The 24,193-nt window shown below is 47.1% G+C and overlaps 1 protein-coding gene across 1 annotated transcript in view; it reads left to right on the forward strand.

The window, feature by feature from the left end:
- Window positions 1-21,989, forward strand: part of LOC310889785 (myosin-IIIb-like) — a 25,993-nt gene extending 4,004 nt beyond the window's left edge. The window contains exons 5-30 of the mRNA XM_083817817.1: window positions 1,225-1,327; window positions 1,799-1,955; window positions 2,294-2,396; window positions 2,589-2,717; window positions 3,967-4,075; window positions 5,289-5,405; window positions 5,815-5,915; window positions 6,349-6,435; window positions 6,615-6,680; window positions 6,992-7,105; window positions 8,058-8,169; window positions 9,910-9,956; window positions 10,235-10,300; window positions 10,586-10,705; window positions 11,601-11,686; window positions 11,929-11,976; window positions 13,345-13,392; window positions 13,579-13,670; window positions 14,905-15,036; window positions 15,586-15,710; window positions 16,009-16,208; window positions 18,253-18,342; window positions 18,835-19,000; window positions 19,328-19,636; window positions 19,918-19,999; window positions 21,185-21,989. Of these exons, the coding sequence (XP_083673943.1) occupies window positions 1,225-1,327; window positions 1,799-1,955; window positions 2,294-2,396; window positions 2,589-2,717; window positions 3,967-4,075; window positions 5,289-5,405; window positions 5,815-5,915; window positions 6,349-6,435; window positions 6,615-6,680; window positions 6,992-7,105; window positions 8,058-8,169; window positions 9,910-9,956; window positions 10,235-10,300; window positions 10,586-10,705; window positions 11,601-11,686; window positions 11,929-11,976; window positions 13,345-13,392; window positions 13,579-13,670; window positions 14,905-15,036; window positions 15,586-15,710; window positions 16,009-16,208; window positions 18,253-18,342; window positions 18,835-19,000; window positions 19,328-19,636; window positions 19,918-19,977 (2,787 nt within the window). The 3' untranslated portion in view covers window positions 19,978-19,999; window positions 21,185-21,989. The remainder of the gene's footprint in view (window positions 1-1,224; window positions 1,328-1,798; window positions 1,956-2,293; window positions 2,397-2,588; window positions 2,718-3,966; window positions 4,076-5,288; window positions 5,406-5,814; window positions 5,916-6,348; window positions 6,436-6,614; window positions 6,681-6,991; window positions 7,106-8,057; window positions 8,170-9,909; window positions 9,957-10,234; window positions 10,301-10,585; window positions 10,706-11,600; window positions 11,687-11,928; window positions 11,977-13,344; window positions 13,393-13,578; window positions 13,671-14,904; window positions 15,037-15,585; window positions 15,711-16,008; window positions 16,209-18,252; window positions 18,343-18,834; window positions 19,001-19,327; window positions 19,637-19,917; window positions 20,000-21,184) is intronic.
- Window positions 21,990-24,193: the final 2,204 nt, after the last annotated feature.

A 24,193-nucleotide genomic window follows, 5' to 3' on the forward strand; every position in this document is an offset into this window, starting at 1 on the left:
TTCATATACTTTTGCTAGCTGATTTTGAAACATATTTGTCTCTTTGGTCTTAAGTATTTCCACTTGACTTGCTCCCCGAGGAGTTTTTATTTTGAGCAAATCATATCCTAGCCTTCCATGTGATAGATTAAGTGGAATAAGTTCTTGGACTGTTTCATTTTAAAGCCTATGTTTCAGGTTTCTTGCAGACTCAAATGAAATGTTCTGTATTATTGCATATTATTTCAGTTTAGTGACATCCATGGTGGATCTGAGGTGAATGCCTGGGTTGTATTCTCTCTTGTTGGAACAGGGCATTTGTATGCCTGCTGGCTCTGCTTAGGGGTGGCACGGGCTGTACTGCTGAGCTGTTTCTGACTTTAGCAGGCTTAGGAAGCAGGATAGCTGTGTTTGCTCAACATTGTGCCTGGCCTAATGAGCCCTGATGGGCTTGATTGGCAATGCTTGTAACCAGCCTGTATTTGCTCTATTAACAACAAAGTTCACATCCATCCAGGTGAAGTGCCCTTGGAGCATCTAGAGGTGACTGTGAAGAGTCATTTTCACTGTAGTAATCTTACTTGGTTCCTGTAGATATATTCAAAGACTAGGTTAGCTCTGTCTGTGTCATGCTGTAAAGCTGTGTTCTGCAGGTTACCCAGCAGGTTACCCAGCAGGTGCCCCAAGTCATCATTGTTCCTGTCAGCAGGCATTCTTTGCTCAATTATGGAAAAATTGTCATTTGAACTTGTTTGCATATGGTTTGCCAGGCTGGTCTTACTGTTCTCTTAGTTTCTTTATAATTCACTGTCCTGATCATTATGCTGTCTACAAATGTCATTAGGTAATTTATCATGATTGCATTTATTAAGTGCCACTTTTACTTTGCTTATTGTTGTAGTTTAGCAGTAAATTATCTAGTGATGTCACATTAGATGTACGGAGAAGTTTGTTATACCAACAGTGTCTTTTAACAAATAAATGGATGGTCTTACTGAGATCAAGTAAGACCATAATTCACTTCAATCGTGCTTATTTTCAGTAATTTCATGCTGCTTAGGCTTTGTCATATTTGGTCTTGCAGTTCTTTTTTCCAAGATATGGGAAAACAGGTGCATATGGGCAGAGTGGTTCTTATTCCATTGGAACAGTAAATAGCAAATGCTGAAGTTAAGCTTTTCCAAACAAGCTGGATTGGGTCACTTAATTTGAAGAGTGCTTGTTCTATCTGTATACCTCTTACAGGTAAATCCGTTGCTTGAAGCTTTTGGCAATGCCCAGACTGTGATGAATGACAACAGTAGCCGCTTTGGAAAATACATACAGCTGCGTTTCCAGAACAATACAGGTAAAGTCAAGGGCAATATTTGAAATTACTGCTTTGGGGGATGGTTAGGCACTGGTGGGAATGGACTGAGTAGCCAGAACTTAAGGAGGGTGAAATTTTGTTACTTGATTCTCCGTGGGAATTGTGTGCAAGTAAGGAAAATAACAACAGCAATCATGGCTTTAAGATAAGGCCTGGGTTTGGATGGTGTGGGAGTATGGGAAGGATATGAGAGTGATGGTGCAGGGGAGGTATCAGTAATGCTCAGTGGTGCCTGAAGTCTTGGTTGCTTTTAAAGGAGGTGAGCAGATACAATATGGGAAGCATCTAGAAGCCCACTTTCAGAGTGATGGGCAGCCTAGAGTGCGTTGTACACAAGACAGTTGTTTTAGACAACTCCGTGCTCCTGTCACTAAAGTAGAGATGTGGGGCAGCTCAGTCAGCTTCATGTCTCCAAGTGCAAAGTTTACCCTGTCGCCTTCTTGTGTGCAGTGCGAGGTGCAAAACTGAGTGAATATCTGTTAGAGAAGTCACGGGTAGTGCAACAAGATACTGGCGAGAGGAATTTTCATATCTTCTACTACATGTTTGCTGGACTGTCTTCAGAGGAAAAGGAGATGTATGGGCTGTTGGATCCTTCACTCTACAGGTACTTCCAGGGCAGACCCTGATTTAGTCTTCATGATGGGGGGTAGAGAGGGAAGCAGCAAAACAGAGCTTATTATTCTGCCAGTGGGGGTAGAGCCTGGTACAGGTAAACAGTTGAATGAAAGCTAGAGTGGGGTCTGAATGGAGCTACACGAAGAGATCTTATGGATCATGATGAAAGCTGGTAGGTCTGTAGTCTCTTCTTTGTTGCATTTCCTTGGAAAAGTTTCCTTGCCTTTCACATCTTCAGTGCTGCTGATCTGCTTCGTTTATTTGGGGTAGGACTGACTTGCTATGCTGATTGCATGATGATTTTGTATGGGGTATGCACTTTCTCAGGTACATAAGTGGACGGTTTGGTACAGAAGACGTAGCTCAGCGCTGGAAGCAGAAATACCAAGAGGTGTGCAATGCCCTTGACATGGTGGGCTTCCAAGAACAGGTCAGTTTGGGGATCGCTGTGTTTCTGAGTTTTCCATGGTGTTTCCAAGCCACCTGAATCTGTCAGACTTTGTTTAGATCCTTTTCGCACAGGCTGCCCGTGTCTTTCCTTCACCTCTTCACCATCTGGCCTCTCCATATGTTGTATGTTATATAGTAGTAGGTTTTCAGTCACCCCTCTTGTGTGTTTTAGGAACAAGTGGACATGCAGGCAATCTTGGCTGGCGTATTGTCTCTGGGCAATGTGACCTTTGAGCCTCCGGAGAGCAATGGGTCTCTAAAAATGAATGAAGCCTCCCGGGGATGGCTGAAGGCTGCAGCGGTGAGTCACAAGAAGAGCTGACAGACACCTCAAAGATATGATGCTGGTCCCCACTGGCAGTGTAACTGCAGGAGCTGCTCCTGCCAGAGATGGCAGAGGATGTTTCTGCCTGTTAGTATGAGGACTCCTGAAGAACAAGTTGTTTTCAAGTATGGCCCCATGCCTGCCTTTGTGTTCACTGCTATGTGATGCCCAAAGAGACAATTTACAGCTTCTCGTTCTTGTTTATCTAGGACCAGTGTTTTGCATCTGGTGATATTACACGTGCCTTGTTGACTTCACATAATGTAAAGTTTTTAAAAATCAAAAGCTGTATGTTACTAAGTGTGATGCATTGGAGAAATTCAGGTGTGCAGTTCCTGAACACTAGCTTTGTGCTTTTACACAAATCCTGGCCACTTTAACTGCTATAATTTTTGTTGATAATCCTGAATTAAACTTTCTACTACTTTGAGTGAAATTGTCATCAGATTTAAAAGTATATATTCCCCAGGACTGTCCCATTTCTATGGTATGGGATGGATACATTATCCCACTTTGTTAACAACTTGGAACAGAAAAATGTAGTATATTTGTGCTTTTTCTCTGTCTTTTGATTTTGTCTCTTTGAAAGCCCAGCAACCTTGGTTTTGTGTTTCACTCTCATCTCCTTGCCTGTATCCCTCCTACACCATACCTGAAACAACCACATACATCTGTTCAGCAGCCAACTTCTTTCTGTCTGTCTTTTTAAAATCTGCTCCTTGGTTTTTTTGCCCACAGGAGGGGAATTCCTGTCAGAGTAATTACTGAGGAGTTCAGTTACATCTGTTTGTTTCCTATTTCTTTTGGGTTCACGTGACTGATGTCTGCTGAAGCTCAGACACCTCAGCACCATGCACAGTCACCTTGGTGTGGTGCTATTCAATAAGTCATTAAACCATTCAGCAGGGACTGGTGTGGCTCCCAAAGAAGGTGACAGGTGGCAGCATTAGGAGATCAAAATGGAAAGTAGAGGGAGTGCAAGAGTGATCTTATTCACTGCATGGGATAACGCACATCTCAGAGCATGCATTTGACAGCGCTGTAAGATGTTAACAGTAACACTTATTTTACAGTTTAGCTCAAAGTCATCTGAAGACGCTGGAAACTGAAGTCATGGCCCCATTACACTGGATGTTCTACAGACATAGATACAATCCCCATATGGGTTCAGTATAGAATATGGGTACAGTATCAACTCCTTACTCATCTATTTCTTCTCTCCCAGGGTCAGTTTGGAGTCCAGGAGGATGAACTGTTGAAATGCCTCATTTGCACAATGTCGGTGACCCGAGGAGAGCAGATTCAGCGTTTTCACACCCAGCAGCAGGCAGAAGGTAAGAAACACAATTAATTACAGATGCGCTGGCTTTAAAGACTGACTCATATTTGATGGAAGAGTGTCCCTACACATGTGCAACGTCTTAGGAACAAGGATGTCTGTCTGTGACGCTTGCTTGTTCCATTTGCACAGAGGCAAGTATATCGAAGCTTATCTGCTTAGTTTCTTACTGACGCCTAGGACCATGAATGCTGCTTTTGTTTGACCTCCAGAAGACTGAAGAGATTAAGTGAGAGATGAAAGAATTATCCTTGCTTTCTCTGTGATTCAGCCTAGAAGAAAACTGTAATGGTCTGTGCAAGAGAGAGGAAGGCTACTGCTGCAGAGTGCTGGCAGTGTGCAGAGCTTTAGGTAGTAGTTGGAGAAATAACTGAGAGAATCAGTGAGATGGCACAGTATCAGGGAAGGAGTTAGATAAAAGGGAAGCGTGTTAAAGTAACCAGTGCAAGGTGTTATTTTCCCTTTCAATAAGAAAAATATAATAATCCAAGATAATCTTCACAAATAGGTTCAGTTAAAATATGTTTTTTTAAAAATAAACATGAAATCCCAGCATTTCTAAATTATTGCTTAAAAAATGGACGAAAAAAGTGAAAATAGAGAATTATCTATTTCTGTTTCCGAAATTCTTCTCTTACATCTATCTAGGCAATAAAATAAACATCTCCTTTCAGTAGGTGCCTGTTGATTTAGTCTCCCTCTTCTTACAATATCAGTAAATTTTTCATCACTTGGATCTTCCTCTTGCCCACTGTGTTTCAACACTTTTGGTAGTAGCTATTGGCTAGGAGAAATTTCAAGTGTTTGCAGCAGAACCATTCAATTTTCTAGGAACAACTTGTATCCTCTAGCTTGTTTAATCTTGACAGTATCCTTACCCACTTGATGGGCAGCAGGGAAAGCAAGTCTCTGGATATTCTAAAAAGTGGAGATGAACATTTTCCATTTTGTATGGTCTCACAAGTGCCCTAGTATGCCATGTCTGATCTTGTAGAAAGGTTGTGAAGATTTCAGAATGGAAGAGCTCTCTGTGAGCTTGCAGAAGGCAGAGATGATCAGGCAGATACCTGTTCTTTAAAACAGCTGTTTTTTAAAATAGCTTCATAAATCACAAGACATTGTTACTAGAGATGAATGTAGTGAGCCAGCTTGTGTGCTATATTCCCTACTCTCCTCAGAACCCTTCAGTGTGTTTCCTCTCTGTGCAGATGCTCGGGACTCCATTGCAAAGGTGGCATATGGACGAGTATTTGGCTGGATTGTTTCCAAGATCAACGAGCTGCTGGCTGAGAACGTGGATCCTGAAGTAGAGCTGAGGGAGATAGGTGAGTTCTGCCTGCCTTGCTCCTTCTGTCCTCAAACATGCATCCCTCAGCCATGACGAAGGAAAAATGCCATGTGAGCTGTCACAGGGATTGCATGTAGGGCTCCAGTTTCAAAGACACGATGCTGGAGGTGCTAGTGAGCAGGATGAAGTCTGCATGGCAACAGCCACTCTAGTGGTTGGTTGGTCTGAAGCAACTGTGAGGCTGTAGTTCTGGGCACTCTGGCTTTGCAGAGGAGCTGGGGGTTGGAGTGGGTCTTCTCCAAACTGGTTGTCCAAGAGGAGTTATGGGAGGGCTGCCACTAGCTACTTGGCCAGGAGTTCGTGTGCCACAAGAGCTGTGTGATGGGAGATCTGGTTGTGTGTTGGGGTCTGCAGGCGCCGTGGTGTGCTCATTTCCCTTCTTTTAGGTATCTTGGATATTTTTGGATTTGAAAACTTTGCAGTGAATCGTTTTGAACAGCTCTGCATCAACCTGGCCAATGAGCAGCTACAGCACTTCTTCAACCATGTAAGTATGCTGTGGGTGATCTCACCTTGCATGGCAGGGCAAGCAGAACACTGATCTACCTAGCATATGAAGGAGAACTTGCTAGAAAACAGGTCTGTTGCCTGGAAGGCAACAGCAGGGTTGAAAGCAGCAGCCTTCTCTGCTGTGGCAGAAGAGCCACTGGTGCAGGGAGAGTAGGAGTAGAAGGCTCAAGGAATAACCAGAGATGGCAGAGCAGGGATGCTTAAGACTCTGAGAAGTGCTTATGCTCTATGCAGCACCACCAGTGACAAACTTACGGATGAGTATGCAGAACAGCGGCTTCATCTTGGGCCTCTGATGCCATGGGTAAGAGAGCCATGCCTCTGTCCTCTGCTCACGGTCAGAAGGAAGATGTTCAGGGTTGTCTAACTAAGTTTGCTGGGGGCTCCAACCTCTGTTTTCTCTGTCTCAGCACATTTTCCAGCTGGAACAGGCTGCCTACAGGGAGGAAGAACTGCCTTGGGAGACTATCACATTCAACAATAATGAGCCTATTCTGGTGAGTGAGAGAGGACTGACAGAAGAGAGTCACTCCATCCAGCCTAGAGAGGAGTGTTGCTCTTTCCATCTCAGAAGGAGGAGAAGCATCTGGGAAGGACCTTTTCAAAGGGTGGTGTAGGTGACAGTGGATACCCTGTACTGCTTTAGATGTATATAATATCTCTCTTTTCCCTACAGAATCTGCTCCTGGCCAAGCCACTTGGGCTGCTATCTCTTTTGGATGAGCAGAGTGCATTCCCTCAGGTATGCATGGGATATGGGACAGAAAAAATGATGTGGGGAATGTAACAATAAGTCTCTAGGATGCAGAGAAAACTATGTGTAGGTGTGTGAAATAGCAAGATGAGTAGAGGGGTCCCTGTGTGTGTCTGATGGAACAGGACAGTCAGATCAGGGACAGTCCAATAATACTGGCGTCACTATGGGAAGTCAGAGAGAGCACAAAACTGCTGCAGAGCCAAGGCCACTTCCAATACTTTGTTTTGCTTCCATGTGCCCTGATCATGTCTCTGTTGCAGCTGTATAATTTGATTATGAAATCTGCTTTCTTGCAGGCAACTGATAAGACATTTGTGGATAAGCTAAACAGCAGTTTTAAAGGGAATTTACACTTCCAGCCGGCCCGAGGACGTGTTTTGGGCTTCAGCATCATTCACTATGCTGGGAAGGTAGGTAATGTTTGTGGGAAGACTGTTGTTGTAATGTAGGAAGGGGGGAAATGAGATGCTTGACAAATAAGGCTTTGAATTCCCTGGGTGCTGCCTTCTAGGATTCCCTGGAAGCTCTTTAGAAGGTATAGGAAGAAAGTGGGACTTCCTCTGGGAAGCACAGGGCATTAGAAGTATCTGTCATGTCATCAATCTATTGGAGCTATGATCTTAAAATAGTCCTTTATAAAGTAAAAGCCCTGCATCCGCAGCCCCGGAGGAGAGTCTGATGGTTTTGCCTTTACCTATTGGGGTCCAGACTACAGCAGTCAGTATTGCAAACACTGAGGAACTCAATGAAAGCAGCCAGGTAATCAATATTTTGATGGAGGCACTTATTAATATACATAGTTGGTAATTAAGCAGCTAGGTTTTTAGGACTATTACATGTAGCCTTACTGCCACAGCTTTGAAAGCATTGGCCCAAATATATCAAATTGATTTGACCTAATTTTTGGAGCAGGGTCAGAGATGAAAATCAGGTCATTCTAATATGTAATTTAGTAATCTAAGCTGTTGACTATGTTATTACTTGTGACATTCATTATTACAAACATTAACACTAGCATAGAAAGGGGAGTGGCAAACTGGAGATGAGAAAGGAAGGGAGCAAGAGAAACATTCCAGGCAGGATGAGAGCCTGTTCAAAAGGAAGAGGGAGTAAGCAAGGAAAAGAATGAAGCATTAACCTAAAGCAAATGAAACTTCAAAATCAAGGAAAATTGAACAAGAAAAGGTAAATGTCTCAGTGTTATTTTACTGTCCTGTGGTTCTAATGCATCTGAAGGGGATGTATGTGCATTTACAGAATTCACCTTTGAGCCACTATACATTCAGATTAACAGTTGCTCCTGGCAAGCTGTGGAGGTGGCTTTTGCAGCAAGTTTGTGAGCATCACTGCCCTTTTCCCTAGGTACAATACACTGCTGGTGGCTTTCTAGAGAAGAACAGAGATACCTTGCCAGCTAATGTCCGTGGGCTCTTCATCAACAGCGTCACCCCCTTGCTCAGTGTGCTGTTCACAGGCAAGTCCCTCTGTTATTATAGGGTGTCCCACATGAATCGGGGTCCTCCTTGGCAAGAGCTAAGCGTGGGGATGAGGCTTGTGTGCTACAAATGTTTTTCAGAGCTGACAGCCTCAGCGAGATTCTGGGAAGGCTGCAGCCTGGAGTAGGGCTGCTGGCATATACTGAGCTGTCTGAGCTGTTCTGTTCCCCTTGGTACATGTGCATGATAGCAGGAATATCTGGAGGTGTTCCTCCTGTGGAATTGAAGGAACATTGCATATGCATAGTTCTGACCAGAGGCCTGACCATCTTTACAAACACTAGTTACAGCAGAGCCTGCTCTTTCCAGGCATCCAGGTTTTGGTTGATTGCTGTCTTTGCTGAAGCAGGATGTTAGTCTTCCTGTCAGCAATACCTCCTGAGATCTTCCTGGTAGATTTTCTAGCCTGCACCATTTGTTTTGACCATGGCTGGAAAGCAAGGAAGGTTGAATCCTCTCACAGAGATATAGCCACTGCTTAGGTGCTCTGTTCTTGTCTAGAAATGAAGCTGGATAAAGCCATAGCTCCTAACTATTCACATGGTAAATAAAGTGGTGTTGAGACAGTGCAAACAACGGGGGTAAAGAAGATCCTTTTAAAAAAAAATTAAGGTACAACTTGTTAAAAAAACATGAGGTTGTGTGCATTATTTCTCTCCTACCACTATACTCCCACTTTTCCAGTTACTAGTAAGTCCTCAGAGTCTCCACAACTTCTGAGAAAGTAAAGGTTTAAAGAAAAGTCAGGTAGATGCTTCATTGTAATTTGGCTGAATACAGTGCTTCTGCTGCAACTTTTTTTTTTTCTTTTTTGATCCTGTTCATAGAATCATGGAATATCCTGAGTTGGAAGGGACCCGTAAGGATCAGTGAGTCCAACTCCTAGCTCCACCCAGGACCACCAAAAATTCAGACCATATGTCTGAGAGCATTGTCCAAATGCTTCTTGAACTCCCGCAGGCTCAGTGCTGTGACCACTGCCCTGGGGAGCCTGTCCCAGTGCCCGACCACCACTTCAGTGAAGAATCTTTTCTGTCCAACCTGAACCTCCTCTGATGCAGAGACCCAACTCTGAAAGTTCATAAGCACCAGAGAAAACCTGTTCTCAGTGGAGATTGCTTGTCTGGTCCTGGGCAACCGGCTCTAGGTGGCGATGCAGAGCAGTGGGGTTGGACCAGATGACCTCTAGCAGTCCCTTCCAACTTCAGTCATTCTATGATTGTATGATTCACATGACGGTATTGCATCAAGGGTGTGCAAGAGTGTCATTAGATCCTTCAGTAAATTCAACTTCCCCGAATTTTTCATCTTGTCACTGAATTAATTTTATGTTATCTGACTATATATGATCTCCCCTCTCGCATGTTGACCATGAGTGGGTGAGCTTTCCATTTGCTATCTGTACTTTTTTCTGCATTGTTAGATGCCTACTATTGATGATCTTTCTTTTGAAGGCCGTTTATGGTTGCTCAATTACTCCATTGCCTTGTCTTCTCAGTGACAGAAACTAATATTGCCTGGATGGTGTGCTTGCTATACTTGCATTTTCTTCTCACCTTCTTTAGCTCTTTCATTATATTTCCAGATAGTGAAATCTAAAGTACTGCCTGTGATTTAGCATGTGTGGGAAAATTTGTGTATGAAGTAAGTTTTGAATGTTTAGGAATGGTTGATTGTGAGCAAAGGTACAAAATTAACTATCGTCTCTGTTCTTCCAGCCACTATCTCCAGGACAGGGACACTGATGCCGCATGTGAAAGCCAAGGTATTGCATTTGAGATCCACATGGAAATTGATAAAAGATGATGTAGCTAACTTATGTTTATTATTGGCTGAAAATAGGAGCAAACAATCTGATGGCAACAATTTCTTCTTTGTTTTGTACAGGGTTTTCTGGTTGCCTCTGTTGCAGTGTTTTATTTACCTTCCTGCCCCTGAAATCCATTCTCTCTTCTTTTAGTCATCTGCTTTCTGGCAGAAATCTTTGGACAGCAATCAAGCACTCCTTCCAGCGGTGACCCTTTTGCTTGTGTCTGATTTCAGATCATACCAGAAGCAGACAACAAGTTCAACAGTACACGAAAGCAGTCTGCTGGAGCTCAGTTCCGGGTAAAGTATTGATGCCCCGCAGTGCCCCTTGCGATGTGTGCTGTAATGTTTTCTTGAGAGCTTCCAGGCTGCTAAGCGTATTTAAAGCATCCAGCTTGTAGACAGAGTTTTTTTTCTGGGTGCCAGGCCCAGCTGTTAGCAGTAACTTGGCTGTTGTCAGAGCCTGGGCTGTTGCTGTTACAAGAGCCTGAATTAGTGGCATGGGAAGGCAGTTCTCAGCTGCAGGGTATAGCACTGGCAGTGCTCTGGCTTGCCAGGCTGTTGATCTTTCTCTGCCCTCACCAGCATTCCCTGATGGTTCTCATGGAGAGGATGTATTCTGCAAACCCACACTTCGTGCGCTGTATAAAGCCCAACAGCCAGAAGGAGCCAGGTGTTGTGGACAACCAGATGTTGCTACAGCAGGTGAGGAAAAGCAGTTTCCTTTGCAGGTACTTCTGCCAAGTCTCAATGGGAAGTGGAGCTAAGGCAGTGAAGGAGTAGATTTAAGGAAGGGAAGGTCAGACACTACTGAAAAGCAAGAGAGATAGCTAGAAGCTTACTGGTCTGACTCTCCCCTTGCAGGAGAAAGAATGGGCTTGCTTTTTGTGTGTGTAAAGATTCTGGGCATTTGGTAGTTTTTGTGACACATTGCTATGTTCAGGTTTTACAGTCTCCTCTCCCCTTTCATTTTCATGATTGCAATGAGATCTGCTTGTCAGGGACTAGGGTTTATCTTTGCATTTTCTGGATGGGGACTGGTACAGAGAGTACCTCTCCAGGGCAGCTCTGAACAGGAGCCAAGATGGGATTGCTCTGATAGGAGCTGATGTGTGCTGATATAACTTTCTTTGGATATTGTGTCAGGTCTGAGATCCAGCCACTTTAAAGAATATTGAAAATGATCTGAAGAGTTCAGAAAGCTCTGTGGCCTCTTTGGTGTATGTTTATGTATGTATATGTATATGATGTGTAAGAAAGGTTGGGATTAAGAGTGAAGTTGATATGTGCCTCAGGGTACTTCTTTGTACAGATTTGGAAGCAGAATACTATCCTCTGAAGGACAGGGGCAAAGTAGTGCCCATGGCTGGAAGGTGAAGTTATTTCAGTTGTTGGTTTTTATGGTTTCTGAGAGTGGTTAATGACGAGAGTTGCAGGATGTGGTAAATTCAGTCTTTAGCCAAGGAAACATTATCAGAAAGAAACCTTTTTATTTTTTGAACTAGAGAGGTTTGGGCTGCAGATGGACATACTGATGCCCTACTGACCTGTTCTGGCCTGTGTCTGTTTCTCTGATCCTGTCTTTGTGGTGCTGCTTTAGCTCCGGTACAACGGACTGCTGGAGACTATCCGGATCCGAAGAGACGGTTTCTCCTGGAGACCTTCATTTGAGGAATTTGCTGAAAGGTATGTTAAAACCTCTGAATTTTCCTTGTTAGATATTGTTAGAGAAGTGACTCTGGTAACCAGATAGGGGCAGGAAGTGAATCTACTTTAAAGGTCGTGCGCCTGAAACCATGGTGTTGTTTGCTGTGGGAGACCTAGTGGGAAAGACTGATTTATCGTTGTTCGCTGTGAGGGTGACATGGATCAGCACAGCACGTCAAGGATGTGGCTTTTATCTTGCTGAATTGGTTTGCTTTTCACAGATACGGAATTCTTCTAGTTAAACCAGATGTTTCCCTCACCAAAGAAAGGTAGGAACCTTTCCTTTGTTGTGTGTAATCCAGTTTGTTCATCAGAGACTTTTGTTGTCAGGCTAGAATAGCAAACTGAGTAGAAAGAACAAAGTGAGGACGCGTTTTTGTGGTGATGGGGAACAGAAATTCCTAGACAAAGACAGCTAGTGTTTAGAAGGCATTTGGTGCAATGATGAATGAAATCTTTCTTGAATTACTGTGTAAGCAATTCAATTCAATTTTAAAACTTTACTACCCTCTGGAATTTGGACTTGCTAATGGACTCAATCTGGGGAGTCATGGTAATGGTTAAGGGTGTCCACAGAACTCAGTATGACAAGACTCGGCACAGCTGCCAGCTGCCTCCCCAGGTTTTTTCCTGATGGTCTCATGAGGTGAAGAAGATAAAGGCAATGCTGACTAAGCAGCCAGCACTGAATGTCTTCCAGGCTAGAAACGATGTTTCTGGTCCAAGAATTTTTTATGTGTACAGGCACAACATACCCATAGCACTTCCAGAATCTGATTGTTCCTTCCAAGTGTAAATGTTCCTCCAGCTCTGCAGTCTCACCCTGTTAGCTGTTTCCTTCCTACATGTAGGGCAGCAACTCTCCACCTCCTTGAAGTTATTGACAATACTGAATTAATAAGAACTGCAAACCTAAATGACGTTCAGAGAGAATCATATGGATGAGATGATGGTAGACAGGCAGCACAGTGTGTTATCACACAAAAATCATAGGATGAGTTTGGGAAAAAAAAGCACCTTGGATGTAGTTCCTGGCACAGCAGAAGTTGGTTGAGATAGAAAGGAAATCATTTCTGTTTTGCTATGCAATTTACTTGTAAAAAGTGCCACTATAGTTTCCCAGCCTTTGCAAGCAGAGATTTGCAAGCAGAGATCTGCAAACAGAGGGAGGAAGCTGTGTAACACAGCTGGAGTACTGCTTTCATTCCAGGCATTGCAGAAACTTTCTAAGCAAACCAAGTTTTATCACCAGAGCTTGCAAAATGAAACTGGAATTGGAAAATAGACTTTCTCCAGGAAATCTTGCCTTGGTGAGCCTGTAACTTCTGTACTTCAAAATTGCATAGAAATGAAATGAGGAAAAAGGCTCTGTGGAATTGCTTCCCAGAAAGCAGAAGGAAGTCTGTATTTGGGAGCCCCTTTGACAATGTTCACAAATGCAGTCCTCTCCTAGCTGTACCTCAAGGAGTGCAATAGATTGACAGCTGGTTGCTGAGTGTCATCAGGTGACAGGACAGAGAATGCAGTGCAAAAATACTGAGGCAGTTTCTCCCTCTTTCGGCACCTAAAAGCACTGGCCACAGAGTGGTCAGTCTGGGTGGAAAAATATTTATTTCACTTTTCTTCCTGTCTTTCAGCTGCTTGGAGATACTACAAAGTACAGACCTGACAGGCTGGATATGTGGGTAGGTGTGGATAACTCTTGCTGGGAGTAAGGTCCTGAACTGCAGAGACTTTATACATGTGAACTGTTACCTGGTTCCCTTCAGAAGAACTTTATGGCTGTAGGAAATGCCTGTCCAAAGGGTGACTGGATACAAATTTAGACAAACAGTATTTCTCAATACTTCCTTTTCTCCCCTACCTCACAGAAAGTCACGGCTTTTCTTTAAATATTGGCACCAGGAACAGCTGGCAAAGTATGTGGAGCGACTGGAGAGAGCAGCAGTTGTCATACAGAAAGGTGAGCACTGGGGCAGGAGGATCCCTCAACTCTGGTCACATACCAGGGCAAGGAGGAACTTTTCTCCAGTCCCTGCTTCGCTATTGCACCTTCTCAGGTGACAGGCAGGCCGTCTCCATGTCAAGGCCTTGTGGAGTCAGAGTGTTTACTGCCTGTGTCCTCAGTGATTACCCTCAATAGGGAAGAGCCATCAAGCAGTCTGAGCCTTGGAAAGGGAAAGTATGTGTGCAGGGGAACTGAGCTGAGCAGGACAAGCATATGATTTGGCTGTGTCCCGAGGACTGGCTAACTGCCCTCTGGAGTGAGGGCTTGTTTGTGAGTTGTGTGAGCTGAGGAGGCAAAAGCAGATGAGCCTGAAGCAGATCTCATTCCTACTTTCAGGGACAGGCAGAAGGGTGTGGGGTTTCTTGGGTTGGTTGGTTGGTTTGGTTTGTTTTCCTTTTCCCTTCCAGGTAGTGTCTGCTCTTGTTTCTTCAGAGCAGAGCACAATGGGCAGTCTGGTGCTTCCCCCTGCACGGGCTCCAGGAGGACTGTGCAGTGAGGAGGAGCTGTCACCCTGCCTGGTCCCTCCCTGTTGTGCTTCTCTTCCGCATGGGTTGCTGCACGGCAGTGGCATCTGAGCAGCTTCCAGCCGTGCACCGCACAGTGACAGACATCAGTCACGTGCTGCTCCTTGTCTTCTGTGGGGAAGATGTGTGGGTAGTGTCCAGAGGGGAATGAGAGGGTGCTGCTTTCAATTCATGTACTTCAGTACTGGTAAAGGAGGCACAATAATGCGATGTCTCTAATCCTGTGGGTGAACCCTGTAATGAGAACTTAAGGGAAAGGTTATCTCATGGACTGATAGCAAGGAAATCCCATCTCCTAAATAGAAGAGCTTTGCTTTTATTAAAGTAGTGTCTGAAGGGTGCTGAGTAGATAGATAGCTAACAGCAGCCCTTCTGTGAGACTGTTTTTTAGGCATCCCGTGCCTTGGCATTAGCGATGAGGGCTTAGGTCTGTAATTTGATGTTTTAAATCTGTGATCTGGCAGCTTAGAGAATAGAAGACAGTTCTCACATGGTTTTGACTGCCTGCTCACAGCAGAGTGTCTGCATCGCGCTTTTGTTAATGTGGTTCAAGTGTTGAGGGTTTTGCACTGGGTGAAGGAATATCATCCAGTGGGCTTCCCCCAGGGAATGAGAGAGGCATGACCAGCATTTTTCTTTCCTAACCACAGCTTTTCTCTGAACAGTTTTCAGGGGATTCCGATGCAGGAAGAGTTACCTGAAGCTGGTGGCTGAGCTGAGAGCTCAGGCACAGCGGCAACAGGAAGAGGCAGAGAGAGAAAGAAGCCGACAGCAGGCAATGGAAGCAGAGGCCCAGAGTGAGTCACTCCCACTCCCACTGTCCCGTGCACAGCCACTTTGTAAGCTCTGGGTGCTGACGGCCTGCCTTAGGCTCTCGTGGGGATGATGGGGCGGGCAGAGAGGTGCTGACATTTCCACCCTTTGAAGGTGAGGATTTCTCTGTGGGGAGCGGAAGCAGCGTGGTGAAGGTCGTTTGCCTGGCTGTGTTGGGAGGAGTGCCAAGCTGTGGCCTTCCCACCTGCTCTGTGCAGGAGAACTTTGATCATAGCTTTGCACCTGTATGTAGCTTTCCTTGTGGCATGCAGAGTGGGAGTTGACAGTGATTGTGAGGCTGTGCTCTTTGCCTCTTTTGCCTCTTCCCAGTCTCAGAAGCCTGGCTGAGGAGAGATGGGAAAGGACTAAGCTCCACAAACATGTTCTTGATGATCCCTCTTCCTGCTGTTGCTATTGTGTGCGCTGGAAAGACAAAATCTTTCCTCTCCTCCAAGGGTGACAGCATGCCTGGGAGGATGGATCCCATGGATCTTAGGTCTTAGATTTCATCTACTTGTTTCCTCTTCTTGCAGAAAGAATCTCCTTTCCAATCCCTGTGCCACGGAAGAGACTCCCTAGGCCTTGTCCCCATCCTCAGACTGCCCCTGATATGCCACCACAGCCACCGGTGCCACGGCCACGCAGCAAACTAACAGAGGTAGCAACCTTGGCTTTGGGGTCACTTATCCAGGTGTGCTGGTTTCCTGCTCCTTACACATGTTCTTCTGCACGTGGTCAGGAGAGCATCATCTTTCTAGTAATCAGAAGAGAGAGTCCTTTCCTAGTGTCATTAGTTAAAAAGTGTGGTCAGGACCTTTGAGGAACTGAAAGCAGCACATGATAGTTTGTGACTGATCTTGGCTTAAGCATTTAGGAAGGGGATCTGCCAAAGCGATTCAAAGGGCCCCTGTCTGACCTTGCTTTCATTCCCACTTTCCCCCTCTCCCCATTTTCAGTTCACTCCTTTTGATAACTTCCTTCATCCTACTGGGCCTCGCCCTGCTCTGGGGACAGAGGAACAGACTGGAGAAGAGGCAAAAATGAGGCAACTCAAGAGAGGAGCAACTCTCCGCTGGTTCAGAGAGACGCAAGCCCAGAAGGTCATGCAGGATGACGGGGCCTTTCCGAGCTGGCTGCATGGAATGATCAGCCGGAGGTGAGTGTGCTGGGCACACGGGCCACAGTTTGGGCTGCGGCAGGCAGGCAGGAGCTGCGGTGTCCTTAGGAAGAATGTGTAAGTTGGATTCCCCTGGATTTGCTTCCTTGAGGAATGGGAGTGACGTGCATCACCTTTCGCTCTTAGGCTGGAAGCTTCAAACCATTAGGGGGAAGCTCGGAGCGCTGTGTCACAGGATGCAACTGCTGAAGCTTTACATAGGTCCAAGGAAAGACTGTGGACTTTTCTAGTTCGTAGCAAATAAATTCCCTGTGGGTTCCTAAATACAGCTCCGGTGCGCAAAAGGGAGGCTGGGGACGTACGTGAGGAAATACATATATGTGCTTGCCATGTTCAGGACCATTTGCATAGATGTGGTATTGAATGAAGTTGGACTTTTTGTCTGACTCATTATGACTATTCTCACATTCTTAGTTTAGGTGAAATTACAGCAGAAGAATAAAGAATTCAGTATTCATTTATTCCTGAAAGTATTAAGAAAGGGTTTAGTGGGTACCCAATGACAAGATTCACCAAAGTCCCCAGGTATGGAAATAGAAGAAGGCTTTTTTGTTGATACTTTTCTTCATCTAAGTGCAGTATAGGTGGAATTTACATCCCTTTAGGCTGGGAGACACATCCACAAAGCCCTACTTTCTTGTAGAGATGACTGAACTCTCGTGCTTTTTTGGAGAAAAAAAGAAAAAAAGCCTTTAAATTAATGTCTCAAATTCTGCTACTGAGTAGACCTCACACTGTACTCTCTTGGCTGAGCCAGGCACTAACTCTTTCCAAGCAGTGTGACAATCAGGGAAATGCTGATTATACCAGTGATCAGATAGGAGCAAGGCAGTGGGGTTAGCCAGGTAGATGTCAGAGTTTCTGGCTACAGTTTTCCCTGGGTTCAGATTAATCTGTAGAGTTGCAAGCTTGCTAACTGCTGGTGTCCCTTACTTAGGGGGACTTGTGTGGGGGCTCTGGTGCCAAATATGCCTTTCATTTGAGCACCCTTGTCACCTTTTTCCAATTTGTAACTTTTTTTTTCTGTTAAAACTGCAAGTCTCCTTTGGTTTTATTAGATTACAAATTGCTAGATTTTGTTGGCTTATCAGGGCGAACATTATTCAGAGGCATTACACAGCATGTTAGCTTAGTAAAGAGCACTACAGTAGCTGACAGCTCTTTGGTAGCTGCATTTTTTTTAAAACATAATTAACAAAGCCCTCACCTGCATTACTGCTTTGTCCACAAATTCAAGAATGCGTGAAAACAGCTAGTGCCTGGGAGACAAAACAACTACTGCCTGGGAGTTCAAATGTAGGCTAGCTATGAGTGCTTCACAGTGAAGGACAAGGCAGGTTCTCTGCCTGCAAATCCTTCCCAAAGACACTGGGGTTTTAAATATTTTTTAAGTGGTGCTCTCTGGTGCTGAATTTAAGTCTCCATGCAGTAGCATAAGCTCAATCTCATTTAACGGAGCAGTCAGAGCAATCCCAAATTGCACTGGTGACTTACAGTCACCTTTAGCCTAGAGCAAGGCACATGGCAAGCACAAAGCACTGCTTTGTCCTTTGGGCAGAGAGGGGGAAGACCTCCTTCCAGCAGGAAGTAGAGAGGCAGTGGGGTAAGCACACTTGGTGTTTTTCCACCTTGTGCTGAGCAGCACTAACCTACACCATACTGAGTTCTGTCAGCCCTGGTGCCTTGGAGAATGTGCATGTGCCCAACCTCCTCATCTCAGCGATGCTTTGTTATGTGATCTGTGCTGGAAAGCAGCTGTTGCAGTCAGCAGACTGCTGGAGTAGGTTTGGAGCAGCGCTGCTTGGAAGGGCTTTGTCTGAGCGTACTGTGCCTCCCGAGTATGCTAATGTATCCCTGCTCCAGCAAGCCTGAGACTGGAAACCTCTAGCTGGGAACACATGGGGCAGATGTTGGCCTCCCAGTGGACTGGGATCAGTGCCATGGGAGCAGATGAGATAGATTGGGAATCTCTGCACAGAGGCAGCTGCTCACTGTCTGCTGAAAAATTCTTTCCTGCTTCCAGGGAAGCTGAAAACCTGCTGATTGATAAGCCTTTGGGTTGCTTCCTTGTTCGGATCAGCCAGAGCCGACCAGGCTACACCCTGACGTACAGGTAATGAACCTCGCAGAGAAGAAAAGTTAAGGTCCTAAACTGAGCTGTGCATGGATGGAGGAGTTAGCCTTCTCCACAGAAGAGTCCATTAAGTATGACATTCAGCCTCCCCTGTTGTGGGTGACTCAGTTTGGAGTGGCAGACAGAACCCTTGCAGTCTGTCCCTTGCCGTGGTCTTTGTACAGCATCAGGCAAGGGGCGGGGCAAAGCTGTAGTGTAGATAACAGGCGTGGGAAGCAGTGTAGTCTGCTGGGGTTTGGATGCAGCTGCCTGTGTTCTCCTGTCACTGACTCTGGGGAAATTGCTGCTCCTCCTGTGACTGTTAGCACACTGTGTGTCGCTTCAGCATGGAGGATCTCCTGCATCTTTGCAATATTTGCTACTTTGGCTTCTGATCACAGCTGGGCTCTTAAGAGCAGAAAGCAATGACTGGATCCTAGAGAGACGTTGTGGCCCCATGCCATGACTGTTTCTGTCTGTCCATTTCCCCAGGGGCGAAGGCCGCTGCAGACACTACATGATCGAGATGCAGCCCAATGCACGGTATGTGATCCTGGGGGAAGACCGCGCTCACACGTCGCTCACCGAACTGGTTCGGTATCACCAGACTGTGGGCATCCAGCCCTTCATGGAGAAACTGACTGTTCCCTGTGGGCAGGTGAGTACTGAGGATTTGCAGCAGGAAAAGGATGTAGGGCAAGGACTGTGCCCTGCACTGAGAGTCACTGCGGCACTCTAGTTTGGGTTCCTGCTGGGGGTATCCTGTGCTAGCCAGGCAGCTTGGCCTCTTCTGCATGCACCAGGGAATGTGAATAGCTGGGCACTGGGGAGTCCTGGGGTGGGGAGAGGCCCTGGCTGATTGGTGTTGCCCGCCTGCCCCATGTTTGCCAGCAGTGATCATAGCTGGGTTTTCTTCGGGGCTGTGCTCTTTGGGGGGCGTGGAGCATCTGCAAGCCATTGCTGAATCCACTCTCCTCTCCCTCAGAATAGCAGCGAGAGTTTGGATTACGAAGACCTGGAGTCCCTCACACTGACCCCCACCGTGGCGGCAGAGGAGAGGCCCCATGAGGAGCAGCCCTGTCCCAGTGGGTCTCTGGCTGGCAGGACCACCCTGAAGGCGGGAGCAGCCGCAGTTCTCAAGTCCATGTGGTTCAGGAGGAGCAAGAATTGCCAAGAGCGACAGAGCCTGGACAAGAGCAAGACAAAGTCAAGCCTGGGCAAGGAGAGAGGCAGCCAGCGGGCCTTCCCTCGCCTTCACTCCTCCATACGCCTGGCAATGAAGGAAATCCAGCAGGTGAGCAGGGGCAGCTCCGGTCTTCCAGTGCCACAGCCATGCCACACACAGTCACCGTGGGGCATGTGGAGCTTATTTCCACAAGTAGTGCTCCTGGGTCACAGGTTTTATTCAGTGGCCTTGGGATCGAGACTGTGTTCATTGAAAGTGCTGGGCTGGGGAGAGCCTGGGGAGAGGCTCACTAAGATGCCTAAAGAGAAATCCACAACATGTGGGGCTGAGAAGTGTCCAGAAACCCATTTGGTGCTACCCTAATGCTGTCTGTCTGCTTCTCACTGCAGTTCTCTTCCATTCCCTTGAATGGCTCCTGTAAGGAGCTCCAGTCCAGCCCTCAGCGTTGAGGATGTACAGCCGAGTGACATGGTAAGAGGAGACCACACGCAGGAGGGTTAGGGTTAGGGTTAGCTTCCCCAGGAAATTGAGGTGCAGTGGGGCTCCTTCCTGTCCTACGTGCTCCACCTGGAGCAAGTCTTGGACATCAACTGCTTAGAAATAGACCAGGAAAAATGGAGGGCAGCTGCCAGCTTCCATTCCAGGGCTGCAAAGAGACCAGTGGCAGAGGGAGGCTGGGAAAAATGGGAACAATCAGCATCAGGTTGGGTTCCTAGCACCTGTGGTACGTGGTGTGCTTGCAGTACAATAACAAGGCTGCTGGAGGGAGCTCACAGTTTGTTAGAGACTGAAGTTCAGGGGCCTGGGGCTGGAAGGAGTACTATCGGAAAGCATATCTGCACACTACAGTAGTCAGCTGCAATGGCTTAATGTTGTGGAGAGAGGCACACATCAGAAGCAGGTGCTGGGCAGAGAGCCCTGGGGGGTAGCAGAGGCAATGAGCCAAAGGCAAGGCTGAGAACATAAGGAAAGGCAGCAACCTATGAGGACCTCTATGAGGACTTTAAGTAAGGCCTTTAAACAAGGTCTCAGCAGCTAGAGACACAGCCGGTTACCGAGGCTGTAATGTACTGGGTGGATTATAGGAGTATATGGAGGGGGCCAGGAAGGGCCTTCTGGCACAGCTGGCTGTGCTCGATGTGTTAGTTGTCTGGAGCATCTAGTGGGTGCACAGCTCCCCTGTGCAGCCAGCGGGCTCAGTCCCTGCCCCGTTCAGTTGCTAAAGCCAGGATGAAGCAGTTGTGGGGCTGTTGTACACCTGTGAAGAAATCTGGGTTTGTAACAGCTGGGAGTGAGAGGGATCGGACAAGTGTGCTGTTGGCTACAGACTCACTGCCTTCATAGGGACAGCAGGGTTTCCTGCATGGCTCAGCTCCATGAATTCGTGTTGGAGCAAAGCTTTTTAACTGGGGCCTGTCTTGTCTTCCTCTTGATGGCTGAGAAAGGCCTCTCCCTGAAGGGCTTGACTCACTTGCTTCATTCCTGCCTGTGGGTATCAATGTACCCAGAGGATGTTTCTTGTGCTTGAGGTTAGGCAGAAGCCAAGTGAAACCTGTGGGATCTGCACAGATGATTGTAAACGTGTTGTGTTGGGACTCCTGAATGGAGCCCTCCTCTCATGTCCTGCACTGAGCTGTGTTTCATGACTTTTTGCAGGTCAGAGTGTCTCAGCCCTATCCTCTTCCGGTGCTGCTGGGCCTTGCGTAACTGGGTGAACATATCCAGACATACAGTAGTCTTCTTTTTTACCATTTTTTGCTGCACCCAGCTGGCCCTGTGCCCTTGGACTGGACTCCTGCAGAAATGAATGTTCTTCAGCACTCGGACGGTCTCAGTGACTGAGACTTTGGCATCTGGATCATCCCGGCAAAGAGGAGAGCACGGGAACAGTCACACTCTGCACAGATCCTCAGTGCCTGATAACCTGCGTGTCAATACCTAAATGTGCCTGGAGACCCCTCACCTCGCGCTGTTAATAGTCACAAGCTGGATATTTCACAACAACGTGTTCACTCACAGCTGCCTCTACTGATTTCCTACCTGTTTCTCCTCAAGTCCACTGTCTTTCTTTTGGTCCTTTGGACCTGCTGCTCTGGGTGCTAAGGAAAGCTGTGCTCAGGCTTGGGAGGTGAGGAATGAAACTTCTGTGTTCTTTTTGTTGAATGCAGGAATACTTGAACAGGAGCTGAGACAAGGGATGAGAAGATCTTCCTGCCCCTGCAGGAATTTCTGCCCTTGCATCAGTGTTGTCCTGGCATGCTGCTTCCCATCCCTCAGCCAGAGCTCAAGTGAGGGCACCAGTGCTGAAACTTCCTGGTTCGTCTGCAAGTCTGGGAGTCACTGCAACTCCAGGCTACAGAACATGCTTCTTTACACTGAGGGGAGAGGGATTGGGAACATACAGGACCATGCTACTTGTTATGTATTTTCTACCTTTAATAAAAAATACGTTTTCAATTAAGTTTTTCCTATAAGAAGTTCAGTGTTTTCTTTGTGCTTATTACTTGCAGTCAGTTTGGCCATGGACTGCAAAGAGAGGAGAGCACCTAACATCTCCTGTGAACAGTAGACACAAGATCTTCTCAGGACACAGGATCTATTCCAAAGTCCAGTAACTGCAGCAGGATTTGACCTCTGAGGAGCTTAAAACCAACCTGTCCATGCCTGCGTAATTGCCAGCACCCGCCCACATGTTGATGGCCTCTGAGATGCGGGGCTGCTTCCAGCTGCTGCCAGCAAGCACCAGGGAGCTTGCCCCTCACGTGTGGCCATCGCAGGGTCCTGCCAAAGGCTCCCATTTGCCTCCTCTGGGGCGTTAGGAGAGGTGACAGCTATGACATGGCCAACTGAGTCCATGCCGGGTGGCACGTGTGCAGCCCCTCAGGCAGTGCTTTGCTCCAGCTTGCCTGCCATGGCCTGGGCATTTCCAGCGCGGGGCTGTCCTGCGCTGATGTACCCTTCAGCGATGCAGCTGCCAGCTCACCAGGGACTGGAGTCACGCACTGTTGGGTTTTATGTTGGGACAAGCAGTGTTAAAAAGCAAGCAGGTTGCTGCCTGGGTTTCCTGAAGGAACCTGGGAAAAACGTACAGCCCCATGGAGCTGAGCCAGGGACAACTATCACAGACCTTTGCTTCCTCCCTTGCGCTGTGCGCTGCAGAGGGCTGTGGTTTCAGGAAGGGGCAGTGTGGTTTAAAGGCTTGGCCACGTTACCACTGCAGATTACTTCTGAACATGCAAAGTGTCGCAGTGGGAGAAGCTAAAGGTGGTGGGCCAGTAATCCTGATGTACAACTGCCACCAGTAGTGCTCTACCCCCCCTGCAAATTCATCTCCCCACATGTGCCCCGGGTGGGAGCACCCTGCACGGAGCCACCTCGGCGCTTCCGCAGGCAGGAGGACACCCCCGTGCAGCCTGCCTGAGGTGTGAGCGCTGCCCCATCCCTGTCGCTCAGGCTCCAGCTGCCACCAGGGAAGCTTGTTAATGTTGTACAGGGTGCTTGTGTCTCTGCCTTTAACCTCGGGGCTATTTCTCTTCCCTTCCAGCAGGTTTGAGCATTAGCACCGAGCTGCACTGGGTCACAAGGGAATGTTGCTGGGAACCAGACAGGGAAATGGTGGTTGTTTCAGCTTGATGTCCTGGCTCTTCCCAGCAATGCCTTGGAGCATTAACACGCCTTTTCTCTTCCTCATGCTGGGTCTTGGCAGCTGCTTTGAGGCTGTTCAGGACAGAACTAGTCCAGGCAGTCCAAGGCTGCTGCTTGCAGAGTCTTCCTGACTAAGCCCAGGGGCGTTTTCTGGGCAGCCTTGGCTCCTGTGCCAGTGTTCTCCTTGGCTTCGTCCACCGCTGGGCAGCTGCAAAGCCTTCCTCCTGGGCAGCACGTAGAGCTGCCTCGTGGCCCAGACATTTCTAAGAACTCTCATGCACAGAAATGAGACATGAGAAATGCATTTCAGGAACTGAGCTGCTGTGTAACTCTTTCCTAGTTACCATGCCACAGAGAGTGGTGTAAACCCAGGGCTAAGATCCAGCTGCAAACCACTCCTGGAGCTCAGCAGGGATAATGCTGATCCAAGGAGGGTGACGAAGAGCTTTCCCACAGCAGCTGCCTCCAGTGCTTCCTAGGAGCTGCTGCAGGCACAGCTCACAAGCGATGCTGGGGGAAACAACAGCAGGGGAGGGCCAGGACTCTTCTCCGCTGCCTGTGTGTGACATCTCCTGGTACACTTCCCAAAAACAGAGCAGATGGATCAGACTCCTTTTTCCCCTGGTTTCACTGGTGGGAAGTAGAATCACAACATGGGCAGCCAGGGACCTAGCATGGACCTGAGCAGCGTGCCTGGCTGGTGGGATGGCCTTCTTCCACCTGTGTTACATCTGCTCTTTCTGTGACGTGGTGGGAGGAAACCAAGGGAAGAGGAAGTTGAGAAGCTGCTAGGCTGAGGAGGTTATGCAGCACTGGAGGCATTGGGGTGATTGCTACGAGGCTCTGGTTTGCAGGAGCAATAGCATGTACTTGATGATGTGCCTACATGCAAGGTCTAGCCAAGCTTGTGGGGAGCTGTCTGACAGGTGCTGGCCTCTCATGGGGAGAAATGTATGCCAGAAATGGGGAAAAGCTGGGAATACAGCAGGTTGCTGAAGCAGTAAATACAAATTTGACATC

Source organism: Anser anser (genome assembly GCF_964211835.1).
Source record: "Anser anser genome assembly, chromosome: Z".
Taxonomy (NCBI): domain Eukaryota; kingdom Metazoa; phylum Chordata; class Aves; order Anseriformes; family Anatidae; genus Anser; species Anser anser.